A 22,754-nucleotide genomic window follows, 5' to 3' on the forward strand; every position below is an offset into this window, starting at 1 on the left:
ATTAGGGAAAATACTTGTGTGGACCAGGAACCAAACCCCATTGTGTGGTCACAACCAAAGAAATGGGAGAGAAGAGAGAGAAGAGAGAAGAGAGAAGAGAGAGAAAATGGAAAAAGTAAAGAAAGAAAGAAAAAACTATGTGTGTGACCAAACTCAATTGTGTGGTCCTGGTCCACACAAGTCTTTCTCGTGGAATAGACTAGCTTTTGAAGCTCTCAACCGAGAAAACACATACTCACTCCGGTCACATTTATAAGCAAAAAACACTTTTTTAGGTTCATTGAATAATTAATGTATCCGGTCACATTTACATGCTAGATACATTAGTTATTCAATGTACCTAAAAAAGTGTTTTTTGCTTATAAATGTGACCGGAGGGAGTACACTTTTAATGCGTGCTTGGAAAAACAAAAAAATCACGGTGCCACTGAATCGCGCCGCGCGGCTGCTTAGAAGCTACACCTAGTAGATGTCAACAACTGTGCATTCAGAACAAACACACTACGGAAACAAACACACACTTAGAAAATTAGTAATACTACATTAGTAAGAAACTGGAACGGAACACATGGCCGCCTGTGTAAGAGCTTTCACTCTTCCTCTGAGGTGACATTTATGAATGATGGTTTATGCTCTTTTAATTAAAAAAAAGCCTGACATAAATACCAGATTCAAATGAGAATATTGACTGAACCAGAAAAATTTCCGCCAACAGAATACACACAACGAACTGTGTTGAGCCACACAGTCAATTCATGTCCTTCATTACTTCATATATTGACATACAAGAATGAAGAATATGATCCTTCCTATTTACCTTTTGACTTTAGTGCATAAAAAAGATGCTAATAGTGACAGTCGAGCTTGAATAGATGACCAAAGCTACGATTCTCAGACTACATCAATCTTATTACATCCACTGATGCATGTGAGAGAAACCTCACAATCAAAATTGTAACCAATCATTTTTTTTATCAACATGAATCTTTGTCTTTATAATAACATATGTATCAGTGTATCACCTGTTGTCATTGACTAAGGGATCCCGAACCACACTTTCGAGAATTTTTTTTTTTTCTGACCCTATTGCCAAAAAAAATGAAATATTTGACCCCCTTTGAAAATTATTTACCAAAATGACCCACTTTGGGATTTTTTTTTTTTTTTTTTGTCTTTTTCCCCATTACGGCCATTTGAAATGGCGGTAATGGGTCATTTTCTCTTGCACACCGCCTGCTGCACCTGCTTTGTTCAGTTCTTGTCTTTTTTTTTTATTTTTTTTTATTCATTACGGTCATTTGGTTTGGCCGTAATGGATTTTTAATTTTTTTTTCGTTTTTCCTTTTTTTGAGCACAATATATTTATTTTAAATTAAATACAAATAATAATAAATAAATATTGATGATAATGATAAAAAAATATTAATTTAAAAACACTAATTATTTTATTTATAGTATTAGAAATAAAAACAAAAAACTACTTTCGAAACCAATTACGCCAATTTAAATTATGACCTCCCGTAGCACATAATTTATCTTTTTTTCTTCGTACGGGTCGTTGGTTTTGCTCTTCCACTTCCTCAGGCTCTTCCTCTTCGACCTCCTCATCATTAGTTTCCATAGTGACGTCATTTTGCACTTGTGGAGTAGAGTTCGTCCAAATTTCATTGATGAAATCATCTTCGTTAAACCCTGCAGCCAGACTTTCTATGGTATTAGTATGTGGTGGTGCCCATTGGGGTGCGTAGTTTGTTTGGGGATAATGTACGTTTTGTGGAGGGGTTGGTAGGTTGAAAGAGGTGTATTGTGATTGGTCACGGTAACTGGTTTGTGGGGTGTTTTGAGTTGGATTAAAGTCATCGAATGAATGGTTTGATATTTGAGAGCTTTCTCCATGATGACTATGTTGAGAATAAGTTGGATATGGAATTGGGGAGTTTTGTGAGAATGGGTTTGTGGGTTGTGGTGGTGATTGGTAAGTTTGGCTGTAGTTGTAGTTGGTGGATGGGTTAAAGCTTTGGTCAAAGTAAGGGGGTGAAGGTGTAATGAATTGGCTGTTTAGTGGATGTGTATCTGACCACATGTCTGCATCTGGCATCATATTGGTTTCTGGAGCTGCGGGATAGTGTGACGGCAAACCTCCTAAAATCATTCCACAGCGTGCCATTGGATTTGCCAATAGTGCTTCTCTAGAAAGATACAGACGTTCTCCAAAAAAGTTCCAATACCATTCAAAGTATATACGATTCGGATGAACATTATGTATTATGTGTTCAACCTATCTTTTATAAGTATTTATGACTTGTTTTTTTACCTTCAATCAAATTTCGTAGTTTAAAGAAATTAAGCAGTTTTGTGATTTTTATTATATTAATTAAGCAGTTTACATGAATTGAATGACATAATTATTGATAGAAAAATGTAGAGACTAGAGCCCAGACTATACAAACTCAAAAAATTTACTCCATGTGAATTTTGTACTGATCATGGAGTTTGAATCTTGACATGCATTAGTCTTATAATGCATGACAAGATTCAGATTCTTTGTTCAATACAAAATTCACATGGGGTAAATTTTTTGAGTTAGCATAGTAAGTGCTCTAGTCTCTACATTTTTCTATCAATAACTACGTCATTCACTTCATGTAAACTTATACAAAGAAGAACCAGGAAGAAACCTTGACACACTATCTTAGTCTTCAAGCTGAGGTAAACCTTGTGCTATGTATAATATAATTATTGTATTTAAATTAATAAACTAATATTTATTACAATTATAATTAATACTTATTTATTTATTATTATTTACATTAATAAATACATATATTGTGCTCAAAAAAAGGAAAAACGAAAAAAAAAATTAAAAATCCATTACGGCCAAACCAAATGACCGTAATGAATAAAAAAAATTAAAAAAAAAAGACAAGAACTGAACAAAGCAGGTGCAGCAGGCGGTGTGCAAGAGAAAATGACCCATTACCGCCATTTCAAATGGCCGTAATGGGGAAAAAGACAAAAAAAAAAAAAAAAAAATCCCAAAGTGGGTCATTTTGGTAAATAATTTTCAAAGGGGGTCAAATATTTCATTTTTTTTGGCAATAGGGTCAGAAAAAAAAAAATTTCCACTTTCGAAGATGCTTAAACAAATACTCCCTCCGTCTCACAATATTAGTCGTTTAAGGTTTGTGCACGATTATTAGGGAAATGATTAATTGTGTTGATTTCAATGGTAAAATTAGTTGCATTTACTAAAACACCCTTATTAATTGTAGTTAGTGGAGTAGTTAAGTTGGATGAAATTCAATAAATGAGGGTATAATAATGGAAAAAAATAATAAATGTTGTCTTGGTATTCTAAAGTGACAATTATTTTGAGAAAAATAAAAAATGCTAAAGAGACAATTATTGTGAGACGGAGGGAGTATAACTTAAATCAGCCTGGAATCTGTCTACTGATTGATATCAAAGAACCACCGTAGTACACAGCCAGACCAGTGTGATTTATATCACATAAAACTATATTCATTTGGATTCTATGAAAAAACTATGCAAAAAACTTTGGTTCCTTATGCTTAAAAAGCCTTTATGGTCCCCATGTTTTAGTAAGACATATCACAGCTCTTTGAAAAATGACTAAGCAAGCAAGGCGAGTTTGAAAAGAAAATAATTAAGTGTCTTAATCGGTTATTAAAAGGAAATAGTTAACCAATGCATACTTTGGAGTTTGGATGGAACTTTCTGATGAATGAATTGAGTCCTTAAAACACAACAGAAAACTGAAATAAACACCATAAGATTCACAAGTCCAAGGTTCCAAACACTAAATCGGGTACAGAAATTAAAAATAGATTACTAAATTTAATAAACTAAACATCTCAAACAAGATTTCTCATTAAACTCTTTAACTGGGATAACATGTAAAACTCACTTGAGTTCATAAATTGATAATAAATTCAGTGTTACATGAAAGAGTCACCAAAAAGTGAGTTAGGAAATTCTAGGACAAAGAAACAAGTTACAAGACTATACTATACAATAGAAGTGAAAAAACCAAACCATGTGGAGCTATGAAATTCAATTTGGGTGGCAGAATTGTTCAATCCGCTGCGCGATTAGGTTTACAGCCGCATTTGCAGATGTGTAGGCCCCATGAAAACTTTCCTTATAAGAAATGGTTTCCAATTCACGTGCCATATTCAACAAAATGTCAGCTAAATCAGCTTGTTTCCGTATCAAAGAATTGTAGTAGGATTTGGCAGCAACTCTGCTTATCTCCACATTTGTTTCCTCAGGACAGTATTCATCATCCAACCATTTATGTAAAGTAACCCTAAGCCACTCTGATTCCTAATAATTGTGAATGGAAAAAAAAACAATTAATGAAGATATAAATGAGCGCAGGATACATTTTTTTTATAGTGATCCTAACCACCTAGTGATTTCAACACCGAAAGGCCACGGACACATGTGATTACTTTCAACAATGCTGTTTTCTCAAATTATTACCGTGTTGACGTGTCCTTCGTCGGTCTAAGCTAACTAATTCTAACTAACTTTTAACTAATCATAACTCAATTGTAACTACCTTAACAATATGTAACCAATTCTAACATGAACATCTCAGCTACAAGTACAACTACGTGTTTCTAAAATTTGAGAGGAATGAATGAAAAGAGTACCTACCTGGGAGGCATTGGTTGGGAGTAACCAATGAGGGGGAACACGAAGGTCTTCAACTTGGTCGTCATCGGGTTCTGGAAATGGATGAGAATGTGAATGGGTACGAGTAGTGTGGACAATTTTTGGTGAAGAGGAAGATGAAGAAGAAGCGTATTGGTGGTGAGTGAATGTTACTGTCACGGAGGAGGAAGATGGTGTGAATGGGATGATGCTGCGGGGAGATAGAATGATGGTATGAACTAGATTCAATTTCAAGCTTGACATTATAGATGATGTTGTTGTCTTCTCCGCTTGCTCGACTAGAAAAATAAAGAAGCAATTGCACAGGGACAGGTACTGCCAATATAATATGAGCCATTCGTTCAGAAACTTTATTACTCCATCCGTTTCAAAATGAGTGTCGTTTTAGGTATTTACACACATATTAAAAAATGCAATGATTAAAAGAAAGAGAATGATTATTTTACCAAATTATCCTTATTAACTATTGGTTAGTTTTAAAAGTAATACTTTGGAAGTAGTGTGCAGAGTATTAATTGGAGGGTACAATTGACCAGAAAAAGTTATTATTGCATTGGAAACTGGAAATGACATTCATTTTGAAACAATTTTTTTTGCTAAAACAACACTCATTTTGAAACGAAAGGAGTAATTTTCTGGATTAGGCCTACTCCAAGGACAGGGTAATAATTTTGAAAGACAAAAAGTTAAATATGTTCACCCTGTGTTTGTTCAATAACTCAATATAAATATTAAAACTTTTTGTTTTAATTTTTAGGTTAAATATTAAAACTTTTAGTCTCTATAAAAATGCCAACGTTTTCGTTTTAGTTTCTCTAAAAAATTTCTTCCACTTTTAGTCCCCAAATTTTTTTTTTATCATCATTTTAGTCCCTCCTTTAAAGTAAATTCATATGTAGAATTTATAATATTATAAGAATCTCTCCAAAAAAAAATAGAATTTTTTAACAAAACATGAATTAAATACGAATTTTTATATTTTTTGTAGTTAAAAATTCATATTTAATTTACGTTTTGTTAAAAAGATATAATTTTGTCCTCGTGAACTTAACTCAGTTGATAGGGATAATGCATAATATATGCAAGGTCTGGGGTTCGAACCCCGGACACCATAAAAAAAATCTAATTTTTCTTGGGAGAGATTTTTACAATATTCTACTCATTTCTGCATAATTTCATTAAAAAATAAAAAAAATTACTTAAAAATAGGGACTAAAAGTAGTGTTTAAAAATTTTATAGGGACTAAAAGTTGAAGGAAAATTTTAAAGAACTAAAACAAAAAGTTAGTATATTTATAGGGACCAAAAACATATTTAACCCTTAATTTTTATACAAAAATTTATAGATTTATAGTTTTCCAAAAAAAATGCCGTCTACATTTTTTGTCACTGCATATTTTTTAATGATTTTTTTTATGAATTTTTAAATGCTAAGATAGTATTTTCCCTTCACCTTTTGTAGATTACTCCTCCCTTAGTTTCCATCTAGGTTGATTTTCATTGAGCTTTGACCCTCTTTTTATACAAAATTATAAATAATAAATCGCTTCGCAGTTAGCTATTTGTGCGTCACAACATAATCAAACATACACTTAATGTATGCTTGGTTTCACTTTTTTGAGGTGTCAAAATTAATTATAGAGCTGTAGAATTGATTTTTACACAAATCACCCCTTAATGAAGATATATGTTTCGTTAATAATGGTGTTGCAAACACGAAATATGAGCAAAATGTTGAATTGTCAAGTTCCGTGTACTTTTCCCTATTTTTGGCACTCCCACGATAAGAGTGAACTTAAACGGACTTGAGAAATATTCGCTTATCTTATAATTAGTTGTCTTGGATTCGACTATCCTTTATCGATTAAAGAAAAATCGATTGACCATAAATTTGACTATTTTATGTTCCCCGCTAACAACTTAACCATTTTTAATTAGGTCTAAACAAGACATAAAGACAACAAATAGCAAATCCTAAACCAAATTTAAAAAAAAAAAAAAAAACATTATCTTCGTCAGAATCACGTTGTCTCATAGCGATTTAAGTAATCTCATCAACCCCAGGTGATTATGAAGCATGGCTTAGTACTTTCCTCTCGTATGACTTATTCTTCATCTTAGAGTAGCAACTCGCAAGGGTCAAGGGACATTATATATGTTTTTTTATTGCACCATCGGTTTTTTTTTAACAAATTTGTAGCAAAACCTCATTATAAGAGTAACAATGCCAACATTCAAAAACGTAAAAGACATTAACCGAAAAGAAAAATAACTAAATTGTTATATAAAATTAAGTTATAAGAACGTGAGAGTAATTTTTTTCAAATAACATAATCATACAAAAATGGATTGAAACACATTTTAATCACATAATTGGAGCATACTTTTAAAACATATATCAATTTCTTTGACGGAACAAATATATCAAATTAAAAAGTATATCAAATTAAAAAGTGAATAAATTGTGGAGCAAGTTCTAATTCTTTTCATACACGGAAGAAAAATTACACAAAATTGTATTGAGCCCCATATGTTTGAAGCTTATACTTGAGTCTTTCTCTCTTCCTCTCCTTTGATCTTTATTTTATAAATTACTCGAGTTTCTCTAACCTCAACTGACATCTAATCAACGATCACGACGATATGCGGATGAATCATCATAATCATCTCTAATACTGTTTCTGAACTTCATAGATTTTGCATGATAGATCTCACATCATTTGCTATATTTTTTGCATCCGCACCAGCTCCATAGAAACCTCTCCTTGATAGTCCAACACAATACAAACCATTCTTTCCCTTCCAATGAATGGGGTAACTTGGCTTGGGAATACCATCATCATTCAAAAGGTAATCATCCCCCTACCAAAAAATAATTAATTAGATTATATATAAAGTCCAACATACGTCAAAGTATATATGGCCACATTTCTTTTGGTTTCTACATTTTCCATTTTCATGTAACATATATTAAAATAAAGAGTCTTAAAAACTATATTTTTTTTTTAACCTTCATTTTACCGTTGTTGCTGTTGTTGATGTTGATCTATTCATCATCAAAAGAAAATTTAATATTTAATAAAAATAATATTTAATACAATTAAAAATGATCTAATAAAAAAGACAAGAAAATTTCCAAACCTTAAGCCATTTGTGGGTAGATCTCTTGAAGCCGGTGCAGAAAATAATAGAGTCAAAAGAGTGCAATTGACCATTTTTGAAAAGGACATTCTTGCCACTTATGCATTCTATTTCTACCGGCAAAACCTAAAGTAACATACAACACAATGCCCATTCGTCACGTCACAACAACAAACAAAGTTAGCGCAATTATATTTTTGCACTTTTCAGATATAAATAAACTCATTCGTGTAACTAACTCAATACTAGTATATGTGAATTTATATCATTATTCACTATCTGAATCTGAATCATTCTTCAAGTGAGGTACTTTGCAAGGGGAATTGACATTTGAAGTCAGTTTTCCATCTTTTTAGTAAAATGACATTCAACCTTGTTTATAGTTATATAACCTTTCTTTCAAAAAAAAAGTTACATAACCTTTCACTTAAATAAATTTGTTTATGCAAATAAATACCCCATCTAAATGTTATTTTAGGTATTGGTTATGTAACTATTGGTATTTCTTTGCATAAACAAATTTATTAGGTCTTGAAACTAACACCACTTAATTTCTTTTAAGAGTGTTAGTTTCAGGGGCAGAGATTTTGAAGGTCACTCATAATTCTCCTAACCCTTGCATTTTAGCTGGATTTGATGGTAAATACAAGTTATTTTAACAAGTTATTGAGTTTTAAATTGTTTGTTGAAATTGAAAATATCTTCGATCAAATTATTTATTATTTAAGAGATTAAGTTGACTAAAACAACTCTTGGTTTAGCCGATCGTTAGGTCAGATACCGAGTTTTAAAAATAAAAAACTAATACGGTCGATTTTCAATTTTACCTTTTTAATTTCGCTATTTTTAGAATCAATAACAAATATTTTGTTTTTCAAAGGGACATACACATATGCTGGAGAAGAATTTAAGGCCAATGCCCCTGCTTCTGGAGCCAGTTTTAAAAAATGCAAAAAGATAGTTCGTCAGGCACTTAAATTGAACTATCCATGTCCTTATCAGAATTGCACTTTTGGTGGAATTTGGAGTGGTGGAGGAGGAAGTGGACAGAGAATACTTTTTGCTGCTTCATCTTTCTTTTACCTAGCTGAAGATGTATGCATTATTATTATTAATTTATTTTAATTTACATGAAATTATTTCCAAATTATTTTGATTTAATGATAGTGTTCATTAACATTAAGCCATTCTAATTACATTGTTTATTATTTTAGATTGGTTTGGTTGACCCAAATACACCTTATAGTCTCACACTTCGTCCTGTGGATCTTGAGACTGAAGCTAAGAGAGCTTGTACATTAAATCTTGAGGAGGCCAAATCAACTTATCCACTTCTTGTGGATTTCAATATAGTAGAATATGTTTGCATATTCTACTAAGAGGTTATGCAAATATGTTTGCATATTCTACTAAGAGGTTATGCAAATAATATATTCAATATAGTATTGGTATTTACCTCTTAATTTCTTTTAAGAGGTTATGCAAATAAATACCAATTTAGTCTTGAAACTAACACTCTCTCATCAATTTGATCTTTCTTTTTGTGGTGGCCGGGGTTTGAACCCCGGACCTTGCATATATTATGTATTATCCATACCAATACCAATTTGGTCTTTAAACTATTGTTTCATCCATCAATTTAATCCTTTATTTTACTTGTTTATGGACCAAATTGATGTATTCAAGTACATAATTTAAGGAATTTTTAGTTGATTTTAATAGCTTAGAGACTAAATTGATGAAATAATGATAACTTATGGACTAAATTGACTTCGAAACCATATTAGGCAAATTTTAGGTGATTGAAAGTTTGAACTTTCAAGTTACACCAAAGCAACCAATGCCAATTATTGCTAACGTACCTTTAACTCTTGAGACTTAATTTTGCGAAAGGTTCCAACGTCAATAATAGGATACTTGCCGTACTTGACCTTCATATAAAAGGGACCCTCGCTGGGCCTACCAACTCCATAATTTGTGACATCTCCGTAAACCATTTTACTAAGCATCACCATCATTGAATCCACCATCTCCATTGACAAATACTTCATCAGAAACAACCCCAAATTCAGCATGCCCCTTGACAAAATGTGAACCTGCACATTACATTGTATTCGTTGTATGCACTTTATATTATTTATTAGTATAAAGTATATCTGAGGGTGACAGGCAAACTAATTAATAGTACTCTTTTAAGCAATAGTTTAACCAAAGTTACATAATCAATCACAATCATATAATTTTCTTCACACCTACGTATAATCAACAGCTAACAAAGAACAAAAAAGTTAATAATTATAAAAAGTTCAAAGACCACTCATTCATCCCGTCATTTATATATTTATTCTAAAAAAAATTTGTGCTAACTATACGTGTTACAATTTTAAATATATAATTTTTTTCTGTTTTTATCCCATATATATCCGTGCAATTCTATACAAAATCTTACCATCTTCCGTGAAGGGAATATTGGGGAAGCAAATAAAATGTCTCAAGAAATATTTGAGTATAATCAAATACAATTGAATTAGTAACGAGTAAAACTTTTTACCCGTTTCATCATCAACAAAAAGGTTTTTTACTCGGTAGCCTATAGTCTGATATATTTCATCACAAATATAGAGTTTTTTTTTTTGTTACAATAGATTACAAATACAGATTTGTAGGTATAAATTTGATGAGATAACTAAATTAAAATTATAGACAGAGCACATGGTACAAAAAATCTATAAATTTTAAATTTGATGTGTGCATCTTAAAAGGAAAACAAAACAAAAAACATTTGGCATGCATAAGTTAAATAACAGAACATATTTTGATTTCATTTGTGAGTGAAATCAAATAGAAGTTGAAAATAACAATTACCTTGCTTCGAACAACGATTGAAGTTTTAGCACCATGGTTGATAAGATCCAATGCAATTTCCATTCCAGAATTTCCAGACCCAACAACAAGAACATGTTCATCTTTAAATTCTTTCCCATTCTTAAACCCAGTTGAATGAATCACTTTCCCGGTAAAACTCTTCAACCCTTCAATTTCAGGTACAAAAGGGTCACTAGTTTCACCACTAGCCACAACCAAAAACCTTCCTTCATATTCCTCAACCTCACCGGAATCCTTATTCATAGCCTTCACCTTCCATTTCTCAGAACCTTCATCATACTCTGCATTCTCCACTGTTCTGTGATACAGAGGATTGATTTTGAAGTGAGCAACATAGTCTTCTAAGTATTGTAAAAACTTTTGTTTAGGAATGTATGATGGAAAAGAAGGTGGGAATGGTTTGTGAGGAAGCTCGCAAAATTGTTTTTTGAGGTGAAGATGAAGACGATCATATGAATATTTTTTCCATAGTGAAGCAAAACAATTTTCTCTTTCGAGGATTGTATAAGGAATGGATTGGTTTGTTAAGCTTGCTGCTACTGAGAGACCAGAAGGGCCTGCTCCAACAACTATCACTCTTTCATTCTCTTTCTTCATTTTTTCGTCTCTTTTTTTGTTTTCTTGATCCATCTATTGTGTATATATATATATATATGGCTATTATAGACAAGGTAATATATTGATGATGAGAAAATGAAGCGCAAGTATAAATATATAGGCTTAATTGCCGTTTTGTTACTAGTGCTTATTGCCGTTTTTTATCCTAAAAAGTTGTACCATTGAAATGAATAAATGATAAATTTATTGCTTAAAAATAATTTGATATGGTAGACATAACTTAAACAATTTAGAATCATCATTTACTTATTCAAAAACTTTTATACTACAGGATAATTGTTTTCTTTTTCTCACTTATTTCTTTTTATAATTTTAGATAAATAATATGTTAGCTATAAACACATCATGTTGAATAAAAATCGTTTCAACTTTAATCATATAATTAGAAACAAAATTCCCCTTACAATACTTTTATAAAGTAAAAAAAGTAAATGATATTTTAAAATATAAAATTATCTCTTACCATTGTAATTTGTATGTACCTACAGGTATATATATTTGTATTATTTATTATTAAAGAAATGATAGGGTCACACCCTCTAACATTCCTCTTGTTATTATTATTATCATAAAAAAAATAAAATAGGTGTCCAACACAATGAACATTTCATCTTTTAAGTTTTTTTTTTTTTTTTTTTTTGAGGGGATGTCATCTTTAAGTTATCTTGAGAGTGAAGAAATTAATCATATACTCCTACTACTTATGTAGTATATTTGCTTTTGGGAACCGTAAGCTATTTATGCTTTTATATAATTTTTTTATGGTTTTTTAGGCTTTAAGATTACTACTGTGCAGCTGATTTCTCAAGTTCCAAATAAGATGAGATGAAGCAAACAACCGGAGGAAATTGTAAGTTTGTAACTGACAATGATCAATTTACTTAGATTTCAAATGATGAAGAGAGAGACGAAGATGTACGTATGTACGTATGAGTTTGGTTTCATGGAACTAGGGGTAGAAATAAGTCAGACCAATTTATAGAGGTTTACGACCTAGTCTACGCAATCACATGCCAAATTATTATTAGTTTTTATTATATTTTGGTTACCCTTAAGGTTAGCCCTTTTCCTTGTACCTTTTTTTTTTTGACTGATTGAGACTCTGCCTTTTACATTCAGAGCAAGTGTCTCTTACTACAGAGCATGCTAATTATAAGCAACTCAAAAAGCTACAAAGTGAAATAATTGATGCTGCTTGCATGTTAAGGTTTCTATACCCCGAGGACTGGTTACGCATGTAGTATGCTGCAATAGTGCAATTTGAAACAGCCAATCTATAATATGTTGAGTCTATATAAAGGTTGTCTCACTTTGATAAATTCAAATCATGACAAAATAAAAAGACTTGATATTGAAACATCCTTTGAAGTTTAGGAAGTGACACTAGCTATGTGTTTCTTCTCCATTTCTCATATTTGACTAAAGTTTTATGGTCATGTAACTATGTATATAAAGAAGATATTATACTCCACTTTATACATTACGCATTAACCTATTATAACCGTAGAAACTGAGAGGATATAATCTCCAATATATAATGTAACCATTGAGACTAATGTGTTTCTTTGATTACTTTGATTTTGAAAGCCCTTGTGATGAAAATCAACAAAGTGACAGTCCAGATTGAGAAGTCCCCATGCTTTAATGTTAAACAATAAAAAATAATCATAAAAGGTTCATGTTAACCGTTAGAGAAGACAAAATATATAAATTTGCATTGAAAATTATAATTTTAAACAATTAAAAAGTTTTTTTGAAGGACTTAAACAATTAAAAAGTTGATTGCACTATTTTTTAAATTAATATTCCTTTCGTTCCTATTTATAGGACCATTTTGAAAAAAAAAACACGAAAATTAAAAAAGTTAGTCATTCATTGTACTAATTTTGTTTGATAATTTCAATTGTTTTACAAAATTATTCTTTATGAGATAGACAAACAAAAAGGGGTCTTTTTATTTTTGCAGAAGCAAATAAAAAGGGGGTCTTATAATTAATTAAGAAAGTTTATCCTTTCTATTGAATTAATTAATGCACTTTAAAATTTGAAAGGAGATCTTATAAAAATGAACAATAAAAAACTTAAAAGGATCTTATATTTTGAGATGGTGATAATAATTTTATATTTGTTTTGTTAACTAATGTTCAAGGTTAACATTTTCCAATATAAAAAGCAGGAGAATGCTTAACATTTTTCAATATAAAAAGCGCAGGAGAAGGGATCCAGAGAACATTTTTAAAACATGAAAAGGATTATACTTCACTAATACTTTCTTTCTTTTTGTTTGTCGTTTTACTTCATCCAAAATAAAATATAAGCAAAAAATATAGTTAAAAAGTTGATGTATATGGATTTAATTTTTCACCATATTAACATTTCAACTATCACTTTTGTTTATATTTCATTCATGAGGTATTAAGGTTATTTCTATATTTCTTTGAAATTAATTAATTTTTACTTTTAAGTTAATTAATTGTCTTTTTTTTGTTAAGTAATCTAGTAGTTAAAGTTCACATTTGAAGGTGAATAAATGGACTGTTTAAGATTCAAACCTGATCCCTACATATTACAATGTATTGTCTTTATCAACTGAGTTATACTCACGAGAACGATTAGTTTTTCCATAACAACAATTAAGGTTGGATTCAACTTTTTTCAAGGAAGGTTGCATTGAACTTTAAAACTTAGAAATAATTATGAACAAATTTTTTCTGCAAAAGTGGCAGAATTTATAACAGTTAATCATTTTTTTTATCTAATTTTTAATATTCATGTTGTATAGGAACGGAATTAAAAAAAAAAAAAAGAAGAAGAAGAAAGAAAACATACAGTTTTAACTTTTGGGTGAATTTCAATCGGTATACAAGGCCTAAATTATCAATAAAATTATGAACAACAAATTATAAATTATGAACACATGATTCTTAAACCTTAATTTATGGTCCATCCTAAATCGCACACAATCGGCACATTACATTCTCTGCTTCAAACCAATCACAGAACATATGACATGACTCTCCCAATTCTTAATTTCTTTCATGTTGAGGAACCAGCATAGCAATATCATTTGCTACATTTTGAGCGTCGAGGTTAGCTCCATAAAATCCCCTCCTTGACAACCCAACGCAGTAAAAACCGTTCTTACCCTTCCAATGGTATGGTAAACCAGGCTTTGGAAAACCATCCTCATTCAAAAGATCACCACCCTGTTCAAAATAATGAACACTAGATTAATTTAGATTGAACATGACACTGCATTCAATCAAGGGCTATATTACAATAGAGAAATCTTTTAAATTAATTAGTGCTATTATTATTAGTCAGTTAGATTAATTATGCAAAGTAGCTCACATACCATCTTAGATATATGATTCAACATACAATTATTTTGATTGGTTGATTGATTGCTATTTATAAATATGTTATAATGAACTATATACTCATAAGTTTAGTGCATATTTGAATTCACAATGAATTTGACAAAATCATCTTGGCAAAAATTATATATACGTTGAAATTTCAACCAAATTAAAGTGTCTTGTGATTTTGTCTAAGTCGCCATGATTCTATCAGTATAGCTAAATAGTAAACTACTACTTCCGTTCTGTCTCAAAATAACTGATCTAACTAACTAGTTCATACTGATTTGATTAGAAAAAAGTATATAAATGGAAGAGAGAAATATATTTTTGCTAAAGTATCCTTATCATGTATTGGTCTATTCACTTTTACCATAAAAGCAAAGTGAAAAATATTGAATTGAAAGTGATGTAAGTGGTAATAGTGTTGTATTGAAATGAGATCAGTCATTTTTAAAAAAAAAAATAAGTCACCTATTTTGAGAGAGAACGGAAGGAGTGTTTTGCAAGGTACTTTGCATAATTTGTTAAACTTGACTAACATTGGTATAACAGACTTAACAGGTTTTTCCATATATACTTTTTAATATACCAGGTTTCTCTATTTAAAAAAGTAGCAAATATTGTACCAAAAAGAAGTAGTACTCCATAAAATATGATACCTTAAGCCATTTATGAGTTGATCTCTTGAAACCAGTGCAGAAAATAATGGAGTCAAATGGGTAGGATTTTCCATCACGGAACAACACTTGGTTACCACTTATGCTCTCTATTTCTGCTGGCAACACCTACATATATACAAAATAATATTATGCCACTCGTCAATCTATGTCTTTATCACATAAAGAATTAATGTGTCAAGTTTCCATATATGTATGGCCGCATCACTCAACCTCTTAATGTATTCACAAGTGCTTATATATAAATGCAAATCAGTCAATCCAAACATGTTAATTTGGGCAAAAGATAAAGTAATTAACGTTTATGAAATCCATCTATGCATGTCATGTGCTTATTCCAAGAGAGATCAGTATTTAGGCATTTCCTGTTTAGTGTTAATAACAGTATCATGAAGTAAGATTATATATCTGTATTACATGCATAGATACCTGTATTTCTCCAGATTTGATTTTCTTGACAGTTCCCACGTCAATTATAGGAAACTTGCCATACTTCATCTTCATGGTGAACGGGCCTTCACTAGGAAAAGGTATACCATATTTGCTCAGATCTCCATACACAATCCTGCTTGCTATCACCACTAGTTTCTCCACCGTGCTTGGTGACAGATAGTTAAACAAAACGCCCCCATAATACATCATATCCCTAGAAAGAAAATGAACCTACATGTGCATAACAATACATTATTGCACAAGTTAAGTAGATAAATTGCATTTTGGTCGTAAGTTACAAAGGATAGACATGTTGGTCATTTGAGTTTTTTTTTATTGGTCACTTAGGGTGATTTGCAAGTTGAATTTTGGAGGGAAAACCTTTGGAGGATTAAGTATACATTTTAAGCATGTGTTGTTTGGTTCAGCTTTAATATCCGCACTTTGGAACTGTTTTTACCGTGATTTTAAGAAGCAAATATTCTTAGCTTTGCTGCAAACGCGGATTGTTACTGCGATTTTGGCTGAACGTGGATTTCCCACTGCCAAAGCAAACACATACTAAGATACATTTGACATTTAAAAAAATAAAATTGAATGAACAACATGATACATGAACATATAATATCATATATAATATCATGCTCTTTTAATTTTTTTTAAATATCAAATATACATCAAAATATAAACTTAGCCTCTAAAACCTTCCAAAACCAACTAGCAAAAATAAAAATTAAGTTACAGCACTTTAGCTCTTTGTCGGTCAAATGTTTCCTCCTTCTTGTCAAGTCAGATGTTTAATTACCAATTTACCAAAATGAAATGACACTAGGAAACAACATTTGACAGACACAAATGAAAAACTCACAAAATAGACAAAAGTGTGTGACGATTGTACCTTAAGGGACTAAAATAAAACGGAAAATAAAATAAAAATCAATAGACACGCAGATTCACGCTGCTACGGTCGATTTTGATAGTTGATTTAAGATAGGATTGTTTACATTACATAGCCATTTTCATAGTTGAATTTTGAGATTCTTTTTCTCTAAAATCCTATCTCAAATCAACTATCAAAATCAATCAATCGCAGATGTGAATCTGCATGTTGCAAATCACGGACCATAATTTAGCCTAAACTAGTAAAGATCTAATGCACTTAATTAGGGAGAAAAAGAATAAGGAACATAGAATTTTGTTAATACCGGGCTTCTAACAATGATTGAAGGTTTAGCACCAAAGTTAGCCAAATCTAAAGCAATCTCCATACCAGAATTACCAGAACCAACAACAAGAACATGCTCATCTTTAAACTCCTTTCCATTTTTGTACCTAGTTGAATGCATCACTTTCCCTTTGAAACTCTCCAACCCTTCAACCTCAGGTACACGAGGTTCAGCTGTTTCACCACTAGCAACAACCAAGAATCTTCCAGAATACTCCTCAACTTCACCAGAACTCTTATTCTCAGCTTTAACCCTCCATTTCTCATCATCATCAACATACTCTGCTAACTCAACAGCTCTGTTGTATATAGGGTTGATGTTGAAGTTGTTGACATAGTTACCTAAATATTCTATGAACTGTTTTTTGGGTACATAGTGAGGATAAGAAGGTGGAAAAGGAAAGTGTGGTAACTCACAAAGTTGTTTTCTTAGATGAAGATGAACACGATCGTAGGTGTAGTTTTGCCATAAAGAAGCAAAACAGTTTTCTCTTTCGAGAATGATGAAAGGTATGGATTGTTTTGTTAAGCAAGCTGCCGTGGCTAGGCCGGATGTTCCAGCTCCGATTATTATCACCGGTGCTTCATGCATTCTGTTAATTTTTTTTTTTTTTTAATCTTGGTTTTAAGTTTGTACTACTCAGGAAAATGATAAATAAACAAGAAACAAGAGAAATATGTTATAGTACAACGTTAGATGCAGTAGGGAACTTGATTTCACCAAATTTGTTTTTGATTCCCAATTGATAATTCTCTATTTTTTGTGGTTGAGAAAGGATGGCAGTTTAAGTGATCTTTGTAGACTTTTACCAACTATGAAAAAAAATATGAAAAAACGACATATTATCAACTACATCTACTTGCTAAAAAAAAAAAAAAAAAATCAACTATAGCTGTCTTCCACATTGTTCGTGTCACATTTCCGTGTCTCTGCTAAACCTTGTGTGATTAACATCAATCACACCAAGAAAACGTGTGAGACAAATACAAAGACAACCAAAACTAAACGGTCCAAGTAATGATAGTATAAAGCAAAGATAAATTTTAAATTTATGTGTAGAAACATAAATAATCAAACCAAAGAACAACATAAAGATAATAGAGGAATAGAAACAACAAAATTCCTTCTAATCACATTTGCACTATTATTGATGATGGACCATCAGAATAACTTCACAGAGACTTAGAAAGGGACCACAAGAACCCTCATATAAAATACCTATCTAAATCAGATCTACGCAATACAGTTTAAATCATCACTTCACATTGTTCCAAGACTCGTGCTTGTGGGGCTGTAGACCGTCATAATATTCTTAAAGGCTTAAAAACCCTCTAGAAAGGCTCAGACGCCCTCCAGAAAGGCTCCTGAGGCCTAGGCGCGCCCTTCTTAGGGCGCCGCCTTTCTTAGCTTCTTGAAACTTCTAGAAACCACCTAAAAGACCAAAAACCCAACTTTCTTGGGTTGAAGTCACGCTAAAACAAGTCCACAAGGAGGCTATAAATACCACCCTTAGAATCACTCTCAAGGCATCTCAAAAACAGTCTAAACTTAGATTCTATTATTGTACTTTTCTGCAAGTACAGATGACAACTGTTTTAGAACTTCCGTAAGAGCTGGTATAATGGCTTACTGCGACATCCTTCTAGATCTTGGATTTTAAGTTTTTTTTTTGGCTACATCGAAGACACTTCTGACATCACTCTTGTCGAGGTGCATGCTAGGTCATTTGTTGGCTAAGAGGTTGAATTTTCATGATGTTACACCCTCCGGTCACTAATATAAGCAAAAGTTTGATTTTTAGATTCATTCATTAAATGACGTATGTAGACTACATACGTCATTTAATGAATGAATCTAAAAATCAAACTTTTACTTATATTAGTGACCGGATGGTGTATTTACTAAACCAATCAACCTCCATTATGTTTATATCTAAATGGGGTCCACTCCTAGATTTGACAAATTTGATACATAAAAGATCTCATCAACCTTGGTGAAGAAGATAATTGTAATGACTTATTACCCAAACTTTGTATCGACGCGACAACACTTGTATTCAGGGGCGGAGCCACCCCCCAGCTAGGCTGGGCTAGTGCCTAGGCTCAGCTCCAACTTTCCTTTGTAGCCAGCCCAGCCATTACTACAACTTTGAGCTTTTTCTGCGGATTTTTGGGCTAATTCCTGCAGATTTTCCTGAGATTACTACAACTTTGAGCTTTTCCTGCGGATTTTTGGGCTAATTCCTGCAGATTTTCCTGAGCTTTTCCTATGGAAACACATTTCCTGCAGATTTTGCCAAGGATTTAGGTTCCCAGGTGTGGTAATACTAGGATTTTGCCCAGGCTCTAGAAAAATCCTGGCTCCGCCACTGCTTGTATTTTTCTGCCAAGCTTATCAGACCTTCTCTTCACAGACTTTATGTAAATTTGATTTGATTTTGTGGATTGTAGTCTTTTTCTTTTCCGTTTTTTATGTTGTTTTTTAGCCCTTAGCCAGGATGTAAATGGATATTTATGGATGCGGATAGTGTGATATCCGCGTCTGCTCCGTTGGACAAATATGAAATATGTACCCTATCCGGATATCCATTTAGCGGGTAATCAACAGATTTTGAGGTAACTGCGGGTTTACACAGATATCCATGGTTAACATTTATAAAAAATTAAAAAAATTTGTTAATTTTTTTAGGTGAAATTTAATAACCAAAGTTAATCACATGCATTTTCTTTTCTTTTTAGCAAAACATAATATTCATACATTACAATAACAACAAAGATCATTGACTCAACAAAAACATAAATAAAGTTCATTTAATAAAAATAAAGTTCTTTGATTTGACAAAAGTATAAATAAAACTCATCATATTCAACAAAGATAAAGCCTATTGCTTCAACAATCCCGACCACTTTTACTATCTTTTAAAGGAGTGTAATACAAACTTGAAAAGTCGTGTAATAACTAATAACAACTCACAGTACCAAGGTTTTTTTTGCTTAGGAATTTGAAATGTATTAAGGTTATTTATGTAATTTATTCGGTTTAATAGCGGGTATGGATATCTGCGGGTGCAGATACCAATAAATCCACATCTGTATCCATTAATTAGCGGATAGTTAAAATATCCGTTTATTTTATCCATGGATATTCATTAAGGTATCCGCTCCGCGTCCGTGATGGATTTTATCCGCGGATATCCACGGGTACAGATTTTTTTGTCATCCCTACTTCTTAGCTTTGTAAACCAAAAAAAAAACTAAAATAAGTTATTAACATTTAATAGGACAACTAGTCAATGATCCAATGAATCCTGCATTTAGTAGACATTCATGTTTTTTGAATAGTGCAGTTGTAACATGTACCATAAAGAATGGAGTAAATAGTCAATTACCCCCGAAATTGTAAATTTCGTCAATTACTCCTCTGAAATTAACAAAACTTCAATTACCCCCCCGAAATTGCACAATGTTAATTAATTTACCCCCTCCGTCAAATTTTTTTGTTAGTAAACATGACATTTTGCAAATACCCCCTAAAGTTTTACACTTATGTGCAAAATGCCCCCTAAACTTGAAAATTTATATTTTTTTTCTTATACTTAAAAGTGATTGCATTATCACTGAATTGAGAAGCATATTAGCTAAGTTTTTGACGATATACAACCATATATTGACAGTATGGTAGAACAAATTGGCAGTATTTGGTAAAATCTACAATAAGTTTCAAAAGGATGTGGCAATATATGCTACCATTTTCCGGATTCTATATATTCCTAGCTACCATTTTCTAATCATATTTGCAGGTAGTTAGTATTGTCTTAAGATTGTTAGAAGTTGGAGCCTCGATTATTAATTCCTTAACTAGTCAAATTTTCATAGATTCACTTTCCTATTGCTAGAATTCCTTAATGTCGTAAACAGAGAGAAACCTCAATGTCTGTTTAGATAGAGTAATTTTAGTGAGTGGTGTGTTTTTTATTATGTGCTTAAAAGGATTGGCTTAAACTACATTGTTTGGATAATTAGTCCATATTAGCTAAGTTTTGTTCTACCATACTGCCAAATATATGGTTGTATACCGTCAAAATTTAGCTAATATGCTCCACAATTCAGTGATAATGCAATCACTTTTAAGGATAAGAAAAAAATATATAAATTTTCAAGTTCAGGGGGCATTTTGAACATAAGTGCAAAACTTCAGGGGGGTATTTGCAAAACATCATCTTGACTAACAGAAAAATTTGACGGAGGGAGTAAATTGATTAACGTTGTGCAATTTCAGAGGGGTAATTGAAGTTTTGTTAATTTCAGGGGGGTAATTGACGAAACTTACAATTTCAGGGGTGTAATTTGTAACACCCCGTTTTCCCAACATAAAAATTTCATAATAAATTATCAGAGTAATTCACATAAACGGAATGCTACATCTCTTTATTCATAAAATCTTAACAAAATAGATAATGATTTATCCTTCAAAAATTCATCAACATAATATTTAAAAACTTCGCAGCGGATTTAGTTTAACAATAGAAATAGTCTCGGCACGCAGGCCTCATCATAAAAGTCTCATAAATCTTAGTTCAATAATAATTCTTAAACTTCAAAAGCAATACGTAAAGGAACAGAAAATAGTATCAAAATCTCCATCCCGTTACGTATCAGAGCACCTAAGGACACACTGTGAGGAGTCCACTCACGACCACGCCTACTCTTGGTTACCTGCAAGTTACCCATACGAAGAGCAACATTTTCAAGCAGAAGGGGTGAGATTTCTCAAACAATAATATTAAGCTCGTAAATCATAAATTACATTTAACAATATAAACATCTTATAATTTAACAATTATAATCAAATACATAGACATCATCATTTCATCTTAGCAATATATCATCATATAGCAGTCACAATCATCGTCACATATCATCATACTAAAAGGCATCACAAAGTAATTCGTTAAAACATCACAACTGAACAACTTGACTTGACAATGCATCTAGACTCGACTATGCAACTCTTAACGTCTTAAACCATCTTGAATCATCATGAAAATGCAAATGCATGTGGTACCAATCTAGGCATAAGCCCTCGTCGCTTATTGAGCAAAAGCTCTTAGGGCATGAGCCCTCGTCTCTGGTTGAGCAAAAGCTCCATCGTCGTAGTTGAGCAAAAGCTCCATCGTCGTGGTTGAACAAAAGCTCCATCGTCGTGATTGAGCAAAAGCTCCAGGGCATGAGCCCTCATCTTTAAATGAGTATGCATGGACTCAACATCTTACATCTTAGAAACTTCATGAGCATCTATGACATCTTAACATCTTGACAACATGACATCTTAACAACTTGATGACTTCATAACGACTCGACGACTTAACAAACTCTTTGACTTAGACCGACATTTACATCTTAAATAAGATCAACAACAACATATGCAACATTTATAAAGTCACATCATATCAGCATCATAACTTAACAGTATCAAATGATAAACGGCAACATTTTTAAAGATCGCATCAACATAAGCATCATAATTAACACACATAGTGCATAAATAACAATATCACATCTTTATATAACCCATCTTTAAATCACACATCTTCAAATAACACATTAATACTAATCATCAAATAAAACATCATCTAAAAATAATAGAAACAATTTTCATTATAACTATGATCTCAAAAGGTTTATCATAATTCATATGGTGGCAATTATTCT

General features: G+C 31.9%; 5 protein-coding genes across 5 annotated transcripts; 1 reads left to right on the forward strand and 4 right to left on the reverse strand.

Annotated features, from left to right (window-relative positions):
• Positions 1-1,267: 1,267 nt before the first annotated feature.
• LOC146910973 (uncharacterized) lies at positions 1,268-2,986 on the reverse strand. Its single transcript, XM_085729481.1, has 2 exons — positions 2,981-2,986; positions 1,268-2,278 (listed from the first exon to the last, which is right to left on the reverse strand). The coding sequence occupies exons 1-2, from the start codon at positions 2,984-2,986 to the stop codon at positions 1,478-1,480; spliced, it is 807 nt and encodes a 268-aa protein (XP_085585607.1). The 3' UTR covers positions 1,268-1,477.
• Positions 2,987-3,873: 887 nt separating this feature from the next.
• Positions 3,874-5,052, reverse strand: LOC146910974 (plant/protein). The gene is made up of 2 exons (XM_085727222.1): positions 4,684-5,052; positions 3,874-4,347 (listed from the first exon to the last, which is right to left on the reverse strand). The coding sequence occupies exons 1-2, from the start codon at positions 4,942-4,944 to the stop codon at positions 4,075-4,077; spliced, it is 534 nt and encodes a 177-aa protein (XP_085583348.1). The 5' UTR covers positions 4,945-5,052; the 3' UTR covers positions 3,874-4,074.
• A 2,111-nt stretch (positions 5,053-7,163) lies between these two features.
• Positions 7,164-11,512, reverse strand: LOC146910975 (putative indole-3-pyruvate monooxygenase YUCCA10). The gene is made up of 4 exons (XM_085727363.1): positions 10,708-11,512; positions 9,705-9,938; positions 7,843-7,968; positions 7,164-7,563 (listed from the first exon to the last, which is right to left on the reverse strand). Exons 1-4 carry the CDS (start codon positions 11,356-11,358, stop codon positions 7,390-7,392), a joined length of 1,185 nt encoding a protein of 394 aa, XP_085583489.1. The 5' UTR covers positions 11,359-11,512; the 3' UTR covers positions 7,164-7,389.
• On the forward strand, positions 8,203-11,543 carry LOC146910976 (nucleoside-triphosphatase-like). Its single transcript, XM_085724981.1, has 4 exons — positions 8,203-8,224; positions 8,419-8,481; positions 8,723-8,937; positions 9,057-11,543. The coding sequence occupies exons 1-4, from the start codon at positions 8,203-8,205 to the stop codon at positions 9,219-9,221; spliced, it is 465 nt and encodes a 154-aa protein (XP_085581107.1). The 3' UTR covers positions 9,222-11,543.
• A 2,619-nt stretch (positions 11,544-14,162) lies between these two features.
• On the reverse strand, positions 14,163-17,695 carry LOC146910977 (putative indole-3-pyruvate monooxygenase YUCCA10). Its single transcript, XM_085727364.1, has 4 exons — positions 17,023-17,695; positions 15,815-16,048; positions 15,368-15,493; positions 14,163-14,552 (listed from the first exon to the last, which is right to left on the reverse strand). The coding sequence occupies exons 1-4, from the start codon at positions 17,632-17,634 to the stop codon at positions 14,373-14,375; spliced, it is 1,152 nt and encodes a 383-aa protein (XP_085583490.1). The 5' UTR covers positions 17,635-17,695; the 3' UTR covers positions 14,163-14,372.
• Between the last annotated feature and the right edge of the window lie 5,059 nt (positions 17,696-22,754).

Source organism: Medicago sativa, chromosome 7 (genome assembly GCF_051527215.1).
Source record: "Medicago sativa cultivar Bolivia chromosome 7, Bolivia_mono, whole genome shotgun sequence".
Lineage (NCBI taxonomy): Eukaryota > Viridiplantae > Streptophyta > Magnoliopsida > Fabales > Fabaceae > Medicago > Medicago sativa.